This window comes from Cyprinodon tularosa, unplaced genomic scaffold (genome assembly GCF_016077235.1).
Source record: "Cyprinodon tularosa strain WSP-4 unplaced genomic scaffold, ASM1607723v1 ctg701, whole genome shotgun sequence".
In the NCBI taxonomy this organism is placed as follows: Eukaryota; Metazoa; Chordata; class Actinopteri; order Cyprinodontiformes; family Cyprinodontidae; genus Cyprinodon; species Cyprinodon tularosa.
Genome location: NW_024039454.1, coordinates 390,866 through 414,195, shown reverse-complemented (window position 1 = coordinate 414,195; position 23,330 = coordinate 390,866). Strand labels below are relative to the sequence as shown.

The window sequence follows — 23,330 nt, the reverse complement described above, 5'->3', positions numbered from 1 at the left end:
TTCTTTGATGCCATCATTGGTTATTTGTTGCGGATTTGCTCGATCTGAAGCTCAAACTTTAATTTCTCATTTTTCTCTATTCCTCCTCCTCCTCCTCCACCTTCTCCTTCTTCTCCTCCGTTCATGCTGTTCCCACTAACCTCTAAAATGTTGTTAGAGTTAATTGCTCTCAGCAGGCTCTTCTCTGCATTCGTCACGCTGCTCGGCATCATGTGATGACACTGTGGGAGCTTGTTATCAGGAAGGCTGCTCCACTCCAACCATCCACTCATCCTGAATTTGATATTTTTGGGCCAGTGGGAAGACGTCTGCTTCTTCAGTGATGACAGACTCTGCTGTTTAGACAGGAGCTTTTTTCAGTTTTTACAGCTTTGGACCAGAAACCAGAATTCCCAAATGGCTGAAGAGATTCTACTTCCATCATCAAGGAAAATCACCTCGGTAAGATGAGGATTAAAGTTGCTTCATCAAACAGATCAATGAGTATAGCTCGTGGGACAGAACCTCCCAGTTTGCGTCTTTGGTTGACCAGAACGCAGCAGAAAATGTTTGGGTGAGATAGTGTTCAGGAGGTCAGAAGGTGTCGAGTTTTGCAGGTGTTATTTCCTTCATACCTTTTAGCCTCTTCATAGTTTTTTATAAATTCTTTATCCTACTGTATTCATTTATTTTTGCCTCTTTGAGTTAACCCTTTCAGGTCTGTGCCAGGCAGTTTTCAGCTATCAGCCTGTCTTGTGTATTTCTTAGTGTTGTTAGTTAGTCATGCCGTTGCTTTCTCTGTTCTTCTTCCTGCATTATTGGATCGATTCTGTTCAATTCATTAAAATTTTCAATTCAATTTATTTTTATAACATCCAGGCACTTTACAGAAACAATTCAAACAGATCATCCAGTCAGATTGGTTGAAAGTTTTCTATCTAAGGAAAACCAGTGGAGTGCATCGACTCATTGACTCGAAGGCAATCCTTCACTCTAACCATGCTAGTAGCGACAGTAGAGAGGAATAAACTCCCTTTTAACAGGAGGAAACCTCCAGCAGAACCAGGCTCAGTGTGAGCGGCCATCTGCTGAGGCCGACTGGGGTTCAAGGAGACAGAAGCAGGTATAGAAAAAAAAGCAGAGATACAAAAGGCAACTGTCAATCAGCTCCACAGGCGGCCATGTCCAGGGAACACACAGCCAGGCAGATGAGCTCTGAGCCAGCTCCCATGTCAAAGGATGAAAGAGAGCACATCCAATTAGTCACAGTCAGAGAAACAGGACTACACTGAAAAACGGGATGATCTCCAACATCTATAAACAAAGGTGTTGATGGCAGCAGCACAGATGATATTTCTCTGCAGGATGGAGTCACAGCCAAACAGGAACAGACCAGATGGAGCTACTAAGAGAAAAAGCAGAGAGAGCAGAACGTTAGAGATTGAACTAACAGATTCTGCAGAGTGGGAGAAAAGAGACAGAATAAAGGAGAATGATGAAAAAGGGGTCCCTATGTCCTCCAGCAGTCTAAGCCTATAGCAGCATAACTACAGAGGTAGCTCAGGATAACCTGAGCCACTCTAACTATAAGCTTTATTAAAAAACAAAAATTTTAGGCCTAGTTTTAAAAGTAGACAGGGTGTCTGCCTCACGGACTAAAACTGGTAGTTGGTTCCACAGGAGAGGAGCCTGATAACTAAAAGATCTGCCTCCCATTCTACTTTTAGAAATTCTAGGAACCACTAATAAACCTGCAGGTTGGTTTAATGTTTGTCAAATCCACAAGGTCTGCATGGTTAAATTAGGCCATTTTAGTGCATCAGTCTGAGGTACTCCAAGTAAAAATTGCGTCACTAACCTTAGGAAACAGAGCAAACCGATCAAAAGAGATAAAACAAAATAAATCATTAGGGGTTAGTAGTTCCACGCCTGACAAGCACATGTAGAAAAAAATTGGCCACCAGCTCCTCTTTAGCTCCAGCTGATGAGTTTGATAAAAACTCAGGTGTGCATTCTTCTGGTTTTTAGAAACTCACCAGTTTTGTTCCTTCTTCTGTCACAGGTAGATTCAATTCGCATTTCTAATGGACAACAGAGTCGGGCCTCCGGTCGTATTAAAAAAAGAAAATTTTAAGCCTAGTTTTATAAGTAGACAGGATATCTGCTTATATGGTGGTGGTGGGGGGGATAGTAAGTAATGACAGTTAAGAATCTGTTGTTAGAGATAACATTAGATTTTAAGTTAATGAGCATTAGAACCAAATCAAATCAGCTTATAAAAACTGTAAAACAAAGATGTTTGACTTTATTTGACCATTTCTGCACTAACTAATACATGATATTCCATATTATTTGTATAATTGGTTGGATATGAAATCATATGTTATGTTTTTACCGGTTTTTTCTCAGGTGGCTATAGAAACTTCATAAAGGGGTTTATTTGAGCAGAGGGACTATTTCTGCTTGTAAAATTGGTCAAGCTCACTTTGGACAAGATGTCTGTTTTTTCACTTGATTTGAAAGATACTAATGAGCAATTTAAAGCTGCTGTGTATGGATGTGTTCCACTTTAACACTCTTCTCCTCTTCTGTTGCAGCAGCTGACGGGCTCTCTGTTAGCCGTAGCTTTCTTGACGTCCTTCGGGAGCTCCATGCTGTATGGCTACAACCTGGCTGTGGTCAACTCCCCTGCTGCGGTGAGACACACATCCTCTCTTAAAGTCTATTCACATTAAGTTCAGTTTAAATCTCGAAATCACAACATGTCGCATCAGGTCTCCTTCAGATTATCCAGTCAGACTGGTGAACAGTATTAATCTAAGGAAACCCAGCTGGTTGCATGCAGTCATGGACTTACAGCAGATTCTGTTCTTCCTGGATGAGTATGTAGCAGCAGACAGTTGCTTGCTCAGTATCATTGACTTTGCAGCAAGTAACAGAAAGTCAACCAGAGGTTTTACTACATCTTTTGAACGCATCATGTGTCACAGAACGATGCCAGCTGTTATGGAAATCTCCACGGTTACACCTTGAAGCATTCTCTCTCCATTTTTTCCCCCAAAACAAACTCCTTAAATAACACTTCATAATGTATTAAAAAACCAGGAGACATGACAACAGGAATTATAATCCTACTCAGATGAGAGAAGTTGCTTATAGTTACAGAAGGCAGCTGCTTACCAAGGCTCACATCTGGTTGGAGTGGCCCAGAATCACAGATATAAAAATATTTCATACAACTCCAGTCTGCCACTTCATCACATCACCATCACATCATTAAATCATTACACGTTTGTAAATGAGGAGACATCCTTGGCTCCAGCCTTATCAAAATATTACACTTTGTTCTTAAATCAAGGATGCCACTCTAATTCCATTCTCAAATCTTTGCAATGTACAGAATGAAGATAATAACTATATATCCTGACAGAGGAACTGTCCTAATTAGATAAACTACTTGGGAAAACATTAGTTCTGACACAGAGGGCAGGTTTTAGGGTTTAACAGACTCACACATAACCGATAATAATAATCCTAACACAGCTAAAGTAGCTTAGAACACATGCAATTTGAAACGGACAAACCCCAAAACCTTTATGGGGGAACAGAAGACCTCAGTGATTCAGGCAGGCCAACAATTCCCTTTAACGGCACCCCATGTAGAGACAATTTTTCAAGTTTTCTAAACAAAAACAAGGCTTTGTTGGGCTACTTTATAAAACCTGGAACTCAACACTATTCCTGACATTTTGAATTGAAAAAGCTTCCTGGATGGGAAGAGAAACGTCTTCAACTTGGAAACAAATTCCAGTGGTTTGTTTTTTTAAACTTTTTTGGAATGACTACGACCTGGATGACTGAGATTCCTCACCAGCACATAACCGTAGTGTTGAATCCACGATGCATGATGTCAGTCAAACTGTGTTTTTCTTATAGCGATCCCAAATCTGTTGGAATCTGACCATGAATTAACTCAGTGACCAGACAGTAAAATATCAGTCATGAAAGACATAAAAGGAAAATAATTAGTGTTATATACATTCAATGTCTGGTTGATTTTGTTTCAACCTGTTAAAAAAACAGTTGGACTATGTGTCAGTGTAACTATCACTACCCTTCACATGCATTTTAATTTAGTAATCATAAATTAGATTTTGCCTCCAGCAGAACTTGGTTTAGTGTGAGCCTTGTTCTGCTGGAGGTTTTTCCCTGTTAAAACAGAGTTTTTCCTCTCCACTGTCGCTACAAGCATGCTTGGTGTGAGGGATTGCTTTCGAGTCAATGAGTCAATGCAATCAGCTGATTTTCCTTAGATAGAAAACTTTGGATCGATTTGACTGAATCTGGTTTAACTTTAAAGTGCCTTGAGATGACGTGTTGTGAAGTGGTGCTATAGAAATAAACTGAATTGAATAAATTCTAAAATTGATTTGCAAAATTCAGACCAAATATGATATATTGATGTAGAATGACGTCTTATACCTCTCTTCAACTAAAACCAACATTTAAAGTCTATTGCAAAAATGAAAACTCCTAACTTTCAACATAAGAACATAACCTCTGTAAACTTAAAGTAGTTTGTATTTTTATAAAGTCTGCCTGAATTCCTGGAATATCTTGTATTTCCACCCCCCAGAGGTACTTTTTTCTTCATACAGCCATAACTTATGGCTTAATAATAATGATGATAATAAGGCTAATACTTATTGTTAGTAATTGTGTCTAAAGCACCTTTCCAAACACCCAAGAAAAGTGGTCAACAATCATAATAAACAATATTAACTCATGGCAGGCAATCAGTGCAGGTCTGCGGTCCTGAACAGAGGAGGTAAAGTATCAGTATTAGGAATATAAGGTGGAGGTGAATTCTAGAGTTTGGATGCAGAGCAGAAGGTTTTAGCTGTTCTGAAAAATCTTGCAGTCTCTGACCTTTCAGAGGGTCCAATTAGGCCTGTCAAACCAACAGAAATCTCCTGAAACTGGTCAATTTGACATATTTATACAGACTCAGAAACTTACTAAAGTCAGGAACAGACACTGTGTGGTGGGTTCAGGCTAATTGCTGGTCATGTGACTCAGGCAACGGTGGACGGAGTATTCAACAGTATTGCTTGAGTAAAATACTGATACTCATTGTCAAATCTTACTCAACTACAAGTAAAAGTTAATCAGTCAAACATCTACTAAAGTTAAAGTATTGAAGTCCTAACTTTTGAAAATACTTAAGTATTCAAAAATACAAATCACTCAAGTAAATTAAAGATACTCAAGTACTTAAGTACAGTAATCAAGTAAATGTACTTTGTTACTTTCCACCACTGGACACAGGTCCTTGAATCTGTGTATTTCCTGTATAAATGTACAACACCCATAACAGAAAATGAATATTTTCAGTAAGTTTGCTTATCTATCATCCCTGACAATCTAACCAATGTACATTTACTAAAAGTGATTAGGTGCATGTCCTCTCTGACAAGCACATGATCAACATTAAAGGGAAGAAATGACTCATCTATTTTGTTCAGTTTTGTGTTTGGTCTTTTCATCTGAACTCTAACAGTCCTACTTTATTTCCCCTCTGATCTGTTAGTACATCAAGAACTTCTACAACCAAACTGTTTTAACTCGTAATGGGACAGGACTCAGTGGGGAGACCCTGACACTCATGTACTCTCTAACGGTGTCGGTCTTTGCTATCGGAGGTCTGCTGGGCTCCTTCATTGTCGGTATGCTGGTCACTCGCTTTGGAAGGTAAGACTGGCTTATTAAACTGCATTTGATGAAGTACTTTTAACTGAAATTATTATAAAATTGTTTAAAGTTGCAGGGAAATCATATTTAAATGTTAAATCATTTTACAAATACTGTCTGCAGACATCATACTTTAACATATACAACTCCACAATGGCGTGGTGGATTGTTGGATTTTTCCTGTGGTGTTTTATTGACTTTATTTATTTATTTTTTTGTTGCCAATTAAAAAGAGTAGGAATAAAAAAGGATTTCAGATTCTAGGGGAAAAAAAGAAATCACTTGTGATGGCTGCTTTATTATGTATTTATGGCTAAAGGCACTTTCCTTATATGCAAAACCCAACTTAGACCTTAACAGACAGGGGTTATGGAGGCAACACTGTAAACAATAATACCTCTTTCCCACTGGCTGAAAAACCCATTTAAACCCGGGAACAATCAGCTTTTAGTGGCAGTGAGAACAGCTCATTGATATGTGTGTACCTGGATCAAATGACTAGGCAAGCGACCCGAGTTAAAAACTCCTCAGCTCTGTTCGGCATGCTGTAGGAACACCAGAGTCATGTTGACATGCTAAATTACATAACACCATTGAACGCAACGTACAGACGTCAACACATTGTGCCAGTCCCTTCTGATCTAACAAGCAGAAACAACTGTTTACATTGGATAAACATGGTACAGCTCCAGTAGGAGGGATTCAGACAGATAATAGAGAAAAACAATAATGCACACTGACTATGCCCTGGCTTCCTTACATGTCACTCTCCATTGTTTACTTTCCTGATTTCTGTCGTACTGGTGACAGAAACAAGGGGATCAGAAAATCTCTAACCTGTTAACTTAAGAAGACAATGACATCCCCGTACTGTGACTGGGATGCAATACTTTCAGTGTTCACCAAACCAAGTGAGGAATGCTTCCAGCTGTTTCTTCAATCTAAGCGAAATAAAATATTGGTACATCTGAGCGTGAAAACGGGTCCAACTTGGTAGTAACATGTGGTACCAAATGAAGAAGCTGGAAAGCAGAGAGAATGCCACAATATTGAATGTTTCTGGGGGTTTTTTCAGGAAGGGGACGATAGTCAAAACGACCATTCTGGTATTCATCGCTGGCTGCCTCATGGGTTTCAGCAGAATCTGTGGGTCACCTGAGATGGTCATTTTTGGCCGCTTCATCACAGGGATACATTCAGGTATGCACACCTGTTCTCGCCTTGCTTTGAGTCATAACCATCAGAGAAGACTCACATTTATTTTCATTAAACCCCTACTATACTCTAACTCAGCTTTTTTTTCAGTTCTATAGCGCCAATTCACAACACATGTCATCTTAAGGCACTTAACAGTTCACCAGATCATCCAGTCAAATTGATTTAAAGTTAATTGCATCAACTCATTAACTCGAAGGCAATCCGTTACACTAAGCATGCTTTTAGCGACAGTGGAGAGGAAAAACTCCCTTTTAACAGGAACAAACCTCTAGCAGTACCAGGCTCAGTGTGAGTGGCCATTTGCTGAAACCAACCGGACCTGACAATAACTCTGACAATAACCCAAAACTTAATTATTTTAATTACTAAAGCTTTCCTAACCATAACCTGAACTTATTCATTCTGAATGCATACTTAACCTTAACATAACCTTAACCAGTCAGTACCTAACCTAAGCTTAACTTTAACCAGTGCATACCTAACCCTCACCAGAACATAACCATTAGCAGCATGTACTTAACCATAAAAAGAACATAAAGATTAGATGTTGTTCTCACAATCCCTCCTTCTACTTAACTTCTTTACTGGCAACAGCTCTTCAACCCACCTGAGTTCATAGATCTCTTGGGGTGTCAACTAGGGGGTGAGGTTGCTTGAGGACCCAAAGTTCTTGTTGGTTTAATTAAAAACTGAGGCAGACATCCAAAAATACAATATACAAAGAACAAGAAACAAAAAAGAAAACATCAGGGAAAACACAAGTGGGGAACAAGATATGAGGAAGCAACTAACAACAACAAGGAACCAGCAAACAGTGACTGAACATGAGGTGTATAAATGGGAGACTGAGCAAAGACCAGGCTAATCAGCAGATTGGGAGCAGGTGTGGACAGAGGAATCTAGAACGGAGCTAGGGAAAAGGAAACTGGCACAAGAGGGGAAACGAGAAATACCTAAGAACTCAAATACAATCAAAAATTGCTTGAATAACACAAAATGGAAATAAAACCAATAAACTAGAAAAAACAGAAAGACATGAATCAAAGTATAATGGAAAACTCAAAGAGAAAACTTAAACAGAACATGACATGGGTTGGGCGAACAGAAAGCGCTAACCACTGCTCACTACCTTCTTCTGAGGGCCACACCCTTTTATAAGAAGCCAATCAAACAATCTAGCAGCCCTCAATCATTTGATACTAGAACCTACCATTACCAGTACCATGAATCTACTACTACACACTCTATATTAATTCTAACCTGAACCTAACTGTTAGCAGAGCATGCCTAATCCTAACCATGGGAGGCAAAGGAATCATTCCAGTATCTGTAATCTGAGTTATGCTTTCACTCTTAATGTTTTTTGTTAGACCAGCCTATATATTTGTTTGTAATGTGGCCTTTTCTCTGCTTGTCTCTATAGGGATCTCCCTCAGTGTGGTACCCATGTACCTCGGAGAGATAGCCCCGAAAAACCTAAGAGGATTCCTTGGTCTTGTTCCAAGTATCTTCATAGGGACAGGGGTCTTTGCCGCCCAGATCCTCGGCCTCCATGAGCTTCTTGGAAAGGTAGCCTACAGCAGCTGCTCCTGACATCAACCCAACCAGCTGTAAAATGCAACCCATTAAAGAAAAACTCAACAGGTGTAAAGGAAAGCTATGCATTTACACTTTCAAGCTTTCCGATCCTTTCCTGGGAAGAGATCACCCTAACACTTAAAAAAAAAAAAAAAACACTTGCCAATACATACATATCATGTGAGCAGAGCTGAGCTTGGAGCGAGCAGTGGAGCAGAGTGGAAGAAATCTGGTGGAGCGCAGAACAGTTTTAAATTCAAAGGCCGGAGTGAGGATTTGGCTCCGCTCCAGTTCGCTCTGACTTTATTTAAATCCATGTTTAACTTAAAACCTGGGCCAATGTCTATGCTATAGTCTGTGCCTATAATCTGTTCTAGCCTATGTTTCAAATTACCACGGAATTGCAGAGATTAGGATTGCATTCTGTGTGATATAACTATTCTTAACTATACAGAGTGGGCTTACATAAAGTGATGGTTGTGGAGAGCCTGTTTTTGAACATAAATCACATACATGTACACTATAAATCACATACATGTACACTATTATCTAATTTGCAATGGGATGTGAAGTGACCTTTTTTAATGTAGTCTAGTAAAAAAATGTATAATTACCGTACCTAGGAAATGCGGGGCAACATGAATGGAGCGGGGCGTTACATTCACAGCTGGGAAACAGTGCGATAATTTAACAGCCAGTTAAATAAGACAATACACATGTATCGTTCACATCATTAAACCAAACGCCATGTGTCTCAGGGCCCTGGCATAATTACTGTACATGAAGAAAAGGTGTCAGAAAATGCCTTCTCCTGAAAACCTGAGCGAGCATGGATCGATTTCGTGGGAGCAGCTGGAAAATTAAGGTTAGCGTGTAGCAGATTTTGAGAGTCCCGGCGCAACTTTGAGCGTCAGAGCGAATGAGCGAACATCCTCCTGAGTGGGAACTGCGGGAACTCCATTCACATGCTCTGATACGTATTAAATGATTATGAAACATGATTGCTGAGTTTACTCAATATATACATATATATATATATATATATATATATATATATATATATATATATATATATATATATATATATATATATATATATATATATATATATATATATATATATATATATATATATATATACACATAGAAAGAGGGGGAAAAAAGAAGAAAAGAAAAAAAAAAAAGACGCATCTGGACACACTTTACTGGACGTCTGGCATTAATCTGGATAAGCATTAAAAATAAAGCAGCAGAAGCTTTTTTGGCTCTTCCAGTGCTTGTGGTCTGAGCGTAGCATTATTCATTAAAATAAGCCAAGTGACTCTCTGGATTTCATCCGCCATTGTTACTGGCAAAGAAAGGATAGGGTAGCTCTGCCCAAAATGCATCAGACCCACTTTTAGACTGTACAGCTAGAGCAGCAAAGATGCTTCAGCCGAGCATCAGAACTAAACTTGGACAAACATGTGTGTGAATGTAGCATTATGCCTTGTCAGGGTCGCGGTGGGGCCAGTGCCTATCTCTGGCAGTCTATGGACAAGAGGCGGGGTCCACCCTGGACAGGTCGCCAGTCTGTTGCAGGGCAACACAGAGACACACAAAGACAGACAACCATGCACACACACTCAAACCTGAGGAGAATTTAGAGAAACCAGTTAACCTGACAGTCATTAGTTTCATCCAGACGATTAATTGTTATGTTGTGGGACTCGGTGCTGCTCCAACTTGTTGTTCACCACATACCAAAATAAATACTTTTTCAAGATGATGCAAAGTTAAATTTGACACTGTTACCATTAGTTATAAAACTAAGAAAATTAATGCTAAGGAAGTTATCATGCAGAATTGTAGAAAATGTTCCTTTGATAGGGTAGTGCAGTAAAGCTGCCACCCTTAACATTTTTTACTGCATTACTTTTACTTTTATACTTTAAGTAGTCTTAAAAATGCTACTTTTACTCTTTCACAGGAGTAAAAAGTTTAAGTTGATCCTCTAACTTCTGGAGAGTGTTTTTAAACAATGGAATTTATATTGGAGTAATAAACATGATGCTTTAAATACCTCTGTTGCCGACAGCATTCCTCTCTGCTCCTTCAGTCAGTCAGTCTTAGCATCAGTCTCCTTACACCCACGGCTCTCTGATCGGCACTGTTTCCACTCTTACAGGAGGAGTATTGGCCCCTCTTTCTTTCAGTGGTGGTGGTCCCAACCTTCATCCAGCTGCTGCTGTTGCCATGGTTCCCGGAGAGCCCTAGGTACTTGCTGATTGAAAAAAACAACATCCATGCCACAATCACAGGTTGGTAAAGTCTTCTCGCAGCTCATCTAGCCAAACAAAAACATAAGCAGGATGAAAGGATTTGAAATAGGCCTAGCTTCATTATGATGAGGGAAATGCCATTTCTGGAAATACATTTTCTTCCTGCAGCTGGTTTACTGAGGTATAAGTAGTCTGATATCTATTGAAAAGACAGTTAAAGGTCTGACCTGACCCTGTAGGACACAGTGATATCTGTGTTTACTAAAGTAAACATGGATGGTAGTGCTGGAGAACATCTAACGATCTTTCCCAACCTTAAAACTCAATCTTTCCAAGATGGCTAAACATAAATACTGCTCTCCTCATTATTGTTCACCATTGTTGTTGTTTTTCTTGCTACTTCTGTGTAGCAAGAAGCAGGAGTGTGACCACTGTCGGGTAGTAATGTCGTTCAGGTCGGATGAATGCGACTTGGCTGTTCAGACACAGGTCGCATTTGAAAAGATCAGATTTGTATCAGATTCAGGATTGCAGAGCCAATAGTCTGGGTCACATTGGAAAAAAAATCGGATCTGCGTCGTTCAGACTGTCATGAAAACTCAGGTCGCATAAGCATGGCTTATCACTCCCCTCTATGAAAAAACAACAGATCGCTCTCTGAGAATCACTTCTCACTGCCTCAGCCAGTAGCCAACCTATTTAATATGTCCCACGGCCTTTATTGCTGTGTTTTCCTTTTCTTTTCATTATATTTTTAGTATAAGATAATGAAATCCTTTGTCTGCTATGTCTAACTCTATCTGGAGCATATTGCGGCGGGCAGGTCATGAAGTAAGGCTCTGCTTTAAAGATTAGTTTTTGTTTTTTTTACACTTATATTTCTTAAATAAACACTTTTCATAGTCTGACCCAGTAAAATGCAGTAGATTGCTTCAGTTTGTAGGGCATAGGGCAAATCTGCACAGTCTGGATCTGCTCACCCTTGGTAGAAAAAGTTCCCTTTGCACTACAGTCACTAACAGTGCAGTTGCACTGTTATAGAATGGAAAAGTCCACGATAGTACTGTAGCTGTACATTATTGTTGAATAGTGCTTTCAGTCATCTATCCTGTCTAGAATCTAAACTAGGAAGGTCAACAGTAAACAGTTTGGTTAATACATGTTATTATCATGATTATTATTGGCAACAGATAGGTAGCAAGGCTACAGTAGTATTTATAATTAGCTGAAGAAGCGGCTATCTTTACATCTCCATGTCAACCCTATTAGCTCCATCTTCCCCTTACTTTCCTCCTCCAATGAGGTATTAGGATCTAACATATTGGGTCAGCAGCTGCAGGATCTGTTTATCGACTGGATTATGTTTGTCATCCGTTGAAATCTGCTCACTTGTTGAAAATTCAGAAGTATTTTTTCCCGCTTTTTGCTTTTAGATATTGCTTCCTATAGATATTGGAAGTAGAAATAAAACATATTAATATAGATATGATTTGTTTCTACATCCAGTATCTATAAAATGTAAAAATAAAGCATACTAATGAATATATATTTGGACACCATTACTGTTTATGTTTAGCATTTGCCACTAAATGTTGGTTTGATTCAGCTCTTTTTCTGATGCCTTTCAGCTCTGAAATGGTACAGAGCAAAGTGTGACATCCAGGCTGAAATTGAAGAGATGCAAGAGGAACAGCGCTCCCTGCTTTCTGTGGAAACCCTGTCGGTGTGGAACCTGTTGCTGGATGAGTCAGTCCGCTGGCAGGTTCTCAGTGTGATGGTCATCAACATTGGCATGCAGTTGTCTGGGATTGATGCTGTAAGTAGGAACCTAAGAAAATCTGTGTTTTCAGGAATTTGACAAAAAATCCACAGTTTTTAGTTACAATAGAAGAATCCCAAAGCTTTTGATCAAAGCTCAGTGTGCCAAGCAATTAGCTGTGATAATAATACCACTCAGGAAAAGAAAAGATGACGTGACAATGCTGTGACCTCTCCGGCTCACAATGCCTCTCTGCACTCAGTGTACTCACACTAGATTTACAATCACACTTGATTTATTTCAAAGCTTTTAGTAATAAGTAGAGTTGTGCCGATGCCATTATTTGGCCCCAATATCGATACCCGATACCTTGCTGTGCAGTATTGGCCGACACCAACACCATACCATCTGTTTGAAATTGATGTGTGTGTATATATGAAGAACTGTATACTACTTGGATGTAAAATAATTGCCATCATAGCTTTGTCAAGCTGCTGCCTACCTTTTTGAAGTAGGAGAAAGACTAATACAAAGTGAATCCTGTTGAACTTTTTATTGCCTACCTGGAACAAGAGTTGAATAAACTTTTGGCTCTCAAAATGGTATCAGTGCCATATTTGCTGGTACTCATCGATACCGATACCACCATTCTAGTGCTGTATCAGGGCCCTGCCTGATACTGCTATCTGTATCGGTGCAACACTAGTAATAACGTTGAACAATCAGATTAAATGTATAGTGTCATACTTTTTACATCTAAACTCTACTCTTTATTATTTACCCTGCAGATCTGGTTTTACACCAACGACATCTTTGAAAATGCAGGTATCCCAGCTCCGGAGATCCAGTATACTACAGCAGGAACAGGAATCATAGAGATCATTGCTGGACTCATTGGGGTAAAAACAAAAAAAGAGACTTACTATGATGACAACCAAAAGGGAAAGAAGACACATACTATGCTATAAAAGAGATGGTTGTATCTTAATGACCAGATCTGATTAGACAAGTCAGGAATTCCTCAGTTGTGTTTTTTACATTTTCTGCAAATGTTCTGTTTATTAATTCACACGGCCAAAATCTATTGGCTTATGGGCATACCCATTTATATCATGGTCCTGTGTGTTAAGGAGCATCTTTATGGGATATACAGTAGCAGCCATTCAAAATGGCCCTTACCAGTCAAAAGCCAGCCGAATGGCAGCCATATCTGTGTTAACTGCGACTCATGCAGACGACCTGGTTTCTGAGCATAAACCAGGCTTAAATGTACACCAATCATGACAGAAAGAAAAAGATTGAGAAGGAATCTTAGGGGACCAGCCAAGGCCAATCAAGGAAAGTGGGGAAATTTGGATTGGCTACTACTGTAAAGGGCCCTGATGGGAACATATGTTGCTAAGACAACATATCCTAGGGATAAAGTGGGAGTTTATTAAAAATAATAGATAACTTTAAAGTTACCATCATTTATAAATGCTTAAGAGACCATTTGTTAATTATTAAGGTCTGTTCATCATTATTAAATCATGTATAAATTATGTTTATTATATAATCTAATCAAATAATTGTATGTTATGTATAGTTGAAGCTAACGTAAGGTCTGTGTCACTCTTAAGTGTTTCACCATAGAGAAGCTTGGCAGAAGGCATCTGATGATTGGAGGCTTCACCATGATGGGGGTCTGCAGCGCTGGAATCACGTTAGCACTCGTTTTACAGGTGCATGCTCAGAAAAGTCATTCATTTACCAGCCAATGACCATTTTATGGATGCATTTTAATAAACATCACAAACAAAACTCCACCTCTGAGTCAAGACCATATGGTTGTTCTACTCTAAAATCTAAGCTAATGTACCATGAGCATGGTTCAGCATAAGAGTTCAGAGTTACTACCATTGCTGCTGGAATTCATCCAGGAAGATGGTCTTTACTTTAAAATGTTATCATGGTTGCTTCATAACAGGAAGGTCCAGGGTTGATAAGGTGTCCATGTGAGTTCTTCCACTTTCCTTCAATCATCTACATAGATTCTGTTTTCATATTATGATCAGCTGTATCAAATGCAGCACTGAGATCTAACAGAACAAGCACAGAAACAAGTCCATTATCTGAGGCCATGAGAATATCATAGTGACTTTCACCAGAGCTGTTTCAGTGCTATGATGAGCTCTAAAGCCAGACTGAAACTCTTCAAAAAGTTAATTATGGTGTAAGTGGTGGTAAGATAAGAAAGGAAGATTGGATATAGGTCTTTAATTGACCAAGTCATCTGGGTCAGGATATGGTTTCTTAAGTAAAGGTTTAATTACAGCAACTTTAAAAGGCTTTGGTACATATCCCTGTAACAGAGATAGATTAATCACATCTAAAATGGAGGAGGAGATAAAAGGGAATACCTTCTTAAATAACCTGATTGGAACTGGATCTCACATACTAGTTGAAGGCTTAGACCAGGGGTCGGCCTCCCAAACTGCTCTAAGAGCCGTATTGGACCGAAAAAACAAAAAATAAATCTGTCTGGAGCCAAAAAAATGTAAAAGCCTTCTATAAGCCTCATATGGCAACACAGGCTCTAAGTGTATTAGCCCACTATAAAGAAGGACTATGTGGGCTTACGTATATAATAAACATTCATGATTAAATGTCTGTCCTGGAGCAAATTTTACATAATTTGACTACTCTGCTGTATGGTATTTGGTGCTTTAAGTGTATATTCCTTTTCAATATTAATGTATTAGCTTTTCTTGAATTTATGAAATTATAGAAACAAAAAAAAGAAATAATTTTTTTTAATGTTTTTATTTTGAGGATATGGGTAAAAAAAATGGAAGAAAGTTTCCATCCCTGCATCAGAGCGCTACCTGTTGGATCTGTGAACAGTTTTCTATGCTAGTTTTCTAACCAAACTAGCAGCAGCAGTGGAATTTGGAGATGCAATCCACTTCTTAAATCTTTCTTTGCTCTCCTCTAATTTATTCAGAAGTTCTGCAATCACGCTTTTTTACCAACTTGGTAATCGCTGCATATTTAGCATGCCTTCCCTATTTAGCATGCCTACCCTGGAAAGACATTTCCAGGGAAAGACATTTCCAGGGAAAGACATTTCCAGGGAAAGACATTTCCAGGGAACTCTCTTAATTATTTGACAAACGTTTCATTCCAAAGCAAACGTGCAGACAATCCTTCCACATTGGTGATGAAAGCAGATTATTCGTTCCATTCTTTTTGAATCCTCTGTTCTCATCAGCTATTTTCCTTTTTTTCCCCTTTGGGATCTGTGGCTTGAGACACACACACCGCTTTGTTAACAACAGCCACCTGCCTGGCACCATGCATCGCTGCCAGGCAGGTGTTTGCTTTTCCTAAGTTGTTTGCTTTTCCATTTGGGTATGCAAATTAGGCGAGAATTTCCCAAAAAATGACCAACAGAAGTGTGAGCAATCATATTTTCAAGATCAACAAGACCCACCTTTTGTCAAGTTGGGTGGAGGTTTGACATTATATTATATATCATATTATCCTTGGAACTATTTCATAAAGGAAAAACTGTTCAGTTATTATGAACTCATTGGGTTGATGGAGACTTTAGCATAAATGGAGCTCAAACCTGTAGATGTAAAATGATCAGATATGTTTGGGACGTCATGTTGTCTGTTCTCCCCACAGGCTAAGCTACTATTCATGCGCTACATCAGTGTTTGCTGTGTGGTCGGCATCATCGCCGGCTTCTGCATCGGTCCAGGCAAGTTCTCCACCCTCCATTAATCCATTCATCCAACCAGAGGCCAACACTCCCCCTGATTTAGGGTAGTGTTGGCCTAGGGGTTAGAGCTGTGTCCTTGTGCTCTGAGAAGGTTGCAAGTACCTGGTTCGATCCCCACAGCCTCTACTCTGGGTCCCTGAGCAAGACCCTTCACCCCACACTGCTCCCCAGGTGCTGCACAATGGCAGCCCACTGCTCCCCAAGGGGATGGGTTAAAGAAAAGTCTGTTCAGCAAGGAATGGAATCATTATCTATTCCTAAAACAAATACGTTTACAGTGATTTAATGAATTTACTCTTAATTAGTGAAAAAATAAAAACAACAATTTTCGTCGCGATCACTGAAGAGCTGGTTATCCTCCCTCAGCAGAGTGTCGCAGTGAGCTTGTCACAGATATTTTAGATTTATGCCCAATATTAAAGCGTGGTCTGCGCTGTGTTATTCCACGCCACAACACAAGAGGGCCAATCAGGAACTAGCTGTGGGTCTAGATATGGCCGAGGCGGTGAGGAAGTGGGGACAAGTTTGTGCAACAGCGGAGGTACATGAGGGCAAAAAAGAGCGGGGATCCAGTTGGAAAAAGGCTCCCAGCGTTCTCACGCACCTCGCTCTTCTAGCTGGTCCATCTTCACAAGTCGTTTTCCTCAATGGCGGTCATACAAACAAAACAAGCCGGTAAGATACCAAACAGGAAATACGCATAGTGTAGAGAGGATGTAGATTTGACCAATCAGAGGCCTCCTGTGCAGAATGTCAGTGGAACGGGGGGGCACATTTGCGTTCACTGCAACACACATGCAGACGACCTAGTTTCTGAGTATAAACCAGCCTTGAGTCTGGGAGCGGCCATTTTTGCCCATATATAATAGCACCTCACTCCTGCCATCTTCCAGCAGTGATGTCACGGTGTGGTAAACCTAGCAACATAAATGTAGTGGTAAATTCCTCCAATGTGAGATCAATAAAGCTCAATTATTATAATCATTAATTATTACATCTCAGGTTCATCAAAGCGGACACTTCCTCTAGTATTCCACATGTCCCACGGAGCTTCACGGTTGGACATGGCTTGGTCCAAGTCTTAACCTCAAGTGACCATCCAGTGGTGCCCTCATTGTTCAAGTCCCTTTGAACAATAATGTGATGATGCTCTGAGGACTTCTGTGGGGTTAAAAGTATTTTATGGTGCTCTACTGCCCCCAAGTGGGTAAAAGCAGGTGTGATTAAGAGTTTGAATTTAAACTGGCCTTCAGATTAATGGATGTTAAAGAATTTCTGAGATTATTTCCAATTTATTAAAGTGCTGCAAGCAAAGTCTGCCTTTAACTGCAAAACCCAGTTTTTGACAAAACAACACAGCTTTATATGAAACTGTCAAGATTTTAACAAAACAATCCATGTTTAAAAAAAAAAGTATTAAAAGTATTAAAGTGAAAGTATTAAATTTCATAGAAAAAAAATTGTTTTTAATGAAACGACCATATTTTTTGTCAGGAAATCAAGTTTTTAATAAAACAATCGAGTCTTATCTGAGTATTATGAAAAAATACAGATATTTTTTAAACAAGCTGTTTGCAAAACAATTAGGTTTTATATGTCAGAATCAAGTTTGTAAGGAGAAAGCTCACTTTTAATAAAAAGAATCCAGTTTTATATGAACAATGCAGTTTTATGAAATAAAATATTTAAATGAAATAATCCAGTGTTTAAGGACACAATTCAGTTATATGTGAATTAATCCAGTTTAAAAAATCCAGGTTTTATTGAAACAATTTTGTTTTTAAATGACAAACTCCAGTTTATAATTTAAATATCCAGCTTTTATTAAAAGAATTCAGTTTTTAATGATGCAATCAGGTTTTTAATGAAATAATCCAGATTTATATAAAATAATCTAGTTTGAGAGGACAAAATCCAGTTTTATATGAAACATTCCAGTTCTTACTAGAATTCGATGGAAAACAAGTCCAGTTTCTATTGATACTGTCCAGCTTGATACGAAAAAATCCTGTTAAAGATGAAAACCCTTCGTCCGTTCCAGTTTGCATGTTTTTAAAACGTAAACAAGGCTTTGTTGGGCTACTGTGTAAAACCTCGAACTCAACGCTATTTCTGATCTTTTGAATTAAAAAAGCTTCCTGGATGGGAAGCGAAACGTCTTTGAACTTGGAAACAAAACCCAGTGGAATGTTTTTAATTCTCTTTTTTTGGAATAAAATGAAACAACTGAGTCTTTAGACAAAATACATTTTTTGATTAAAAAAAAAAATCTTGTTTTTTTACAAACAACCAAGGGAAAAAAAATCATTGCTTTTTAAACAATGTAGTTTTATATAAAACTTTACACTTTTAAAGATTCTTTCTAGTTTTTTTGATACTGTTCAGTTTAACAAGGAGAGAGTCTCATTTTAAATGAAACAAACCAGCCAGCTGAAAAAAGTCAGTCTCATATAAAAAAAATCTAGTTCCCAATTAAGCAGTCCAGCATTTTATGAAACAATCTAACTTTAAATTGAAATACCAAATTCTTGATTAAAACAATCCAGCTCTTAATAAAACAATTCAGTTTTTAATGAAACAATCAAGTTTAGTTTTTTTAATAAATTCTTTTCATAATAAAATGAAGGGATACCAATTTAATTAAACTGTCCAGTTTTTAAAGAAATAATTTTTATAAAACAATCCTGACACAATCCAGTTTTTTTTTTTATATATAAAAAATATTCTTTAAACAATCCAGTCTTAATTATATATATTATATAATTATTGGCCACCCCTACCTTTTTCTTCCCTCTAATACAGACTGTGGCAGCAATAATACTCTCAAGGAATATTCAAAACATTTACATTTTTCATATATTAACAATTACTTAACAACAAAAACACTTTCGTTAATTATGCACATCAATATACTAACATTAAAGATTATAAGTGGAGAATTCATGATCTTTTAGAACTAGATTTTCTGTTTTATGGGGTAAAGAGAAAATTATGTGTCTCTGCAAGTCATCTAGGAGTCTTCACAGAAATAATAGATAAAAGCTATTTTTATAAAAACCTATTAAATTATCAGTTTATGTAGATATTAGTACTTTTAAATATCAATTTAATGCAGGATGTTATTGACAAAAGTAGGTAAGTAATTATGATGGAAAAGATGTTCGCCCAAAACTCAAACCTGAAAGAATTTTATCCAATAGAACTTTTATCTAGATGGATGTTTAAATATATGTATTTATTTGTTAGCAAAGGCTGGAGGAAACTATAGTTTGTCTTTATTTAGAAATATGGATGTTGTGCTCGTTACCGTTGGAACAATGTAGATTGACCCTGAGGTTCTGGTGTCTATCCACTTTTTACCCCCCTCAGTGTACATTGGTTATTGCCAGGCCAACCTAATAAAAATGTTCTGCCTACACCACTGACTCTGACCTCAGTCCTTCTCTGCTGCAGCTGGAGTTCCCTTCCTGATCACAGCAGAGCTCTTCAAACAGTCCCATCGTCCTGCAGCCTACATCATAGGAGGCTCCTTAAATTGGCTTTCTAATTTCACCGTGGGCTTCGTCTTCCCCTTCCTACAGGTGAGCACCCAGTGTCTGATACGGGTTTAATTCCACTGCTTCTTACTGATGCCAATGCCTGGTGTTGGGTTCAGGTTTTTATAGCAGGAATCCATGGGTGATTACTTGGGTGAATGTAGTTTTTTTTTTTTTTTATTAAGATGTTTATTCTAACAATGACGGGGTTGCACCTTAAACTTTAGGTGTGGACTCAAGGTACATGACTTTGACTCGAGTCATGAATTTGATGAATTTTTGATGACTCGATTTGAAAAAGTGTTAAGAGACCAATAATCTATTGACCCTTTCCTACTGGCCGAAAAACCTGTTTAAACCCGGGAACAATTGGCTTTTAGCAGCTGTGGGAACAGCTCACTGACTCGTGTCTACCCGGGTCAAACGCGACCCGCGTTAAAATCTCCTGGGATCTGATCGGCATGCTGTGGGAACACCAGAGCCGGGTTTACCTGCTAAATCATGTGATACCATTGAATGCAACGTAGGGACGTCAACACACCATGCCACTCGCTTCTGATCTAACAATCAGAAAAAACTCTGTTACATAAAACTGTTACATAAAACTTTTTTAACTCTGTTAAAAAACTGTTTACATTTCTCTCTGCTTTGCTCATGACCAGATTTTGAATATTTGGGGCCCTGGGCAAAGACAGGCAGGGGCCCCTCTGAATTGAGAGACAACACATAAAACAGACCTATTATACAGATAGAGAAATATTAATAGAATAGACATACATCATTTAGTCTAGGTTATGTCCCTCTCTTCTTGTCCCTTTTCTTCTTGCTTTCCTCTCTATGTTTTGCACTCAGCTGACTTTTCATGCTGTCTCTAAAGGAATGAAAGATTTTTTTTCCAAGCTCTAAGCTCACTTAGCTGATTGCTACTTCCTGTGTTTCCAAAAAGGCAAAAGTAAATAACCCAGTCCTTCTTTTCACTGTAGACAAGCCATGATCTGCTTCTCTGTTCTCCATTTTTCATTTGGATGAAATTATAGCTGCATGAATCATGACAGCAGACAAGATAGAGGAGAGCAGGAGGCGGGGTTACCAATCTACTTGCTCTGGAGGGCAGAGTTCGCTGCTTTTATATGTATGTTGTCTCCAAAGTCTCCAGTAGCAGAAAAAAGTCCCTAGATTTGGCGCTAGGAGCTTTTTTGAAATCAAAGTGCTAGAGGGGTCTGAAAAGTCGGTAAATATAGCGACTAAAGCGCTAAGTTGGCAACACTGCTCTACGGATCGTTTGTTTCCAAATGGTTTGCTGCTGTCTGTTTGGATTTTTCTGAACATGTGCAGCAAATGGACTGATCCAATATGGTGGACACTGAAGGGTGGGGGGGCTGAGACACACTTATTAGTATAAGCGTTCTGATGGTATAATTAGAAACATAATTAATGTGCACAAATAAGGAATAGTTGTATTAACCATGCATGTAAACAGAGTTTATATGGCCCTAGGCAACGACCTAGTATTGCCTAATGGTAAATCCCCCCCCCCCCCCCCCCCCCCCGCTCATGACAAAGCTGGGATTGGACCCCGGGCAGAGTGCACCTGAGCGGGGTCTGGTCTGTCAGCACCATGCACTCTGCTAGGGGTTTTAAGACTGATAGCCGTAGATATGAGCCAGATAGATACCTGGCAGAAAGTCTTCAAGAGCCTGGTAGAGGCGATGGGTTGCTGGGCCTAGCTGTGGATGTTAACAAAGGAGATTTGATGTCTGGTGGAGTTCAGGACAGAGGAGAAGTCAACGCTGCTACATAGAGCAACATAAGGAGGACAAATGACGAATGATTTAACAATCTTTTAAAAGGAAAAGTCCAGTCAGCAAGGAATATTCAATGGATCATTATCTATACCTAAAACTGACCAAAACACCTTGGAGAAATCAGTCTTCAGATACTTCTTGGCCCAATCATGACGTTTTGTCTTGTGTGTTTTGTTCAAAGGTGGCCTTTTTTCAGCTTTCCTTACCTTGGCCAGGTCCCTGAGTATTGAGCACCTTGTGCTTCTCTGCACTCCAGACATGTTGCAGCTCTAAATTATGGCACAGCTGGGGGAGGATGCAGGAGTACCCAGAGAGAACCCACGCATTCATGGAAATCTGCCCCATTTTTAGTACTTTATTTGTAATATAGATGTAGGCTAATTTTGATCAGTATATGTTGACCCTGAACTGGTTTTGATTGGTTCTTGATATATTAAATGATTAACTATTGCCTTGTTTTTATTTTGCTCTGTGTGCTCCAAGTCCTGGTAGGTCTACAGGTGGCCCATCCTCTCTCCACGTTCAGATGATGACCTGAACAGAGTTTTGGTAGATGTGCAGAGCTTGGGGATTGTTCTAGAATATAACTACGATTTAAATAGGACCAGAGCTTCCTCCCTGAGTTGTCTGCTGGGTTCCTTGGTCTCCATGAAGCCGGTGGTTCTTTAGAAAATCTCTGAGGCCAGGACCAGAACAGCTGCAGTTGGTCTGAGATTAAATCAGACCCAGCTGTCCTTGGTTTTCTGATCAGTGGATGTCTGATGGTGATTCTAGGTTCTACTGAAGGGTCACTTTCAAATGGACACTTTTTCATGACCTTGGCGCTGATGACTGGTCTGATTACTCATTCGATTCACCTGTCTATCTCTACCCAATTATAATTAGCATTAATCAGATCCATCTGATTCAGCCTCTATTTAACCAGCTTTCAACCAGTCATCATTGCCAGATTATTCGAGCCTTTGGTGAGAGTTCTCTAGTGTTCCATAGTGTTTCTGATTGCCTGATCCTGACCTGTTCTGCCTCTGGACCTCTGGGCCTGGCTGTTCCCGTTCCGATTTGTTTGCCTTACATGTTTTCGGACACCTGCTGGATTTCTGCCTGTCTGTGAACCGAACCTGGAAATGAATCCTGACTCCGTCCTGTATTTCCCCAATACCTCTTCGGACCTCTGATCTCCTGACTCTGACTCCCGAACACGTTTTCATATTTCACTAAGTTGATATACCCTCTGTTGGTCAGTCTCATGAATCCTAAACTGAAATAAATTGTTGCTCTCTTCTCTTCTTCTCTCTTTCTCCCTGTGGTTATCCACCACATCCAATCCTCAGATGTCCGCTGGGGCTTATTGCTACCTGGTGTTTGCCACAGTTTGTTTCTCCGTGGCTGTCTACGTTTACATTGTCATCCCAGAGACCAAAAACAAGACTTTCATGGAGATAAGCAGGATGTTCACCAAGAAGGACTCCATCCTGGAGACTCAGGGTCTTCTCCATGTCGACCAGCTGAAGCTAAAGAAGATGAACGGTTACGGTGGTTTGGAGCATGCGTCCATAGAGTTTGACAGCTCCTCCTCTGTACCTTAGCTAAGGTTTAAGAGCTGTGACTAAAAGACATCTGAAGACCACAATGTGCTCCATCCACACCTCATCTGGACTCAGTGGCTCCCTCCCTGAA

At 39.2% G+C, this 23,330-nt stretch overlaps 1 protein-coding gene across 2 annotated transcripts; it reads left to right on the top strand.

Annotated features, from left to right (window-relative positions):
- The first annotated feature begins 128 nt into the window (after positions 1–128).
- slc2a15a (solute carrier family 2 member 15a) lies at positions 129–23,330 on the top strand. Of its 2 annotated transcripts, none has more exons than XM_038268535.1 (12): positions 129–441; positions 2,580–2,675; positions 5,570–5,730; positions 6,806–6,930; positions 8,372–8,517; positions 10,694–10,826; positions 12,416–12,603; positions 13,335–13,445; positions 14,166–14,267; positions 16,216–16,291; positions 19,766–19,893; positions 22,985–23,330. In XM_038268535.1, the coding sequence occupies exons 1-12, from the start codon at positions 397–399 to the stop codon at positions 23,237–23,239; spliced, it is 1,566 nt and encodes a 521-aa protein (XP_038124463.1). In that variant the 5' UTR covers positions 129–396; the 3' UTR covers positions 23,240–23,330. The 2 variants fall into 2 exon arrangements, with proteins under 2 accessions (XP_038124463.1, XP_038124462.1); XM_038268534.1 differs by having other exon boundaries at positions 397–441; positions 2,577–2,675.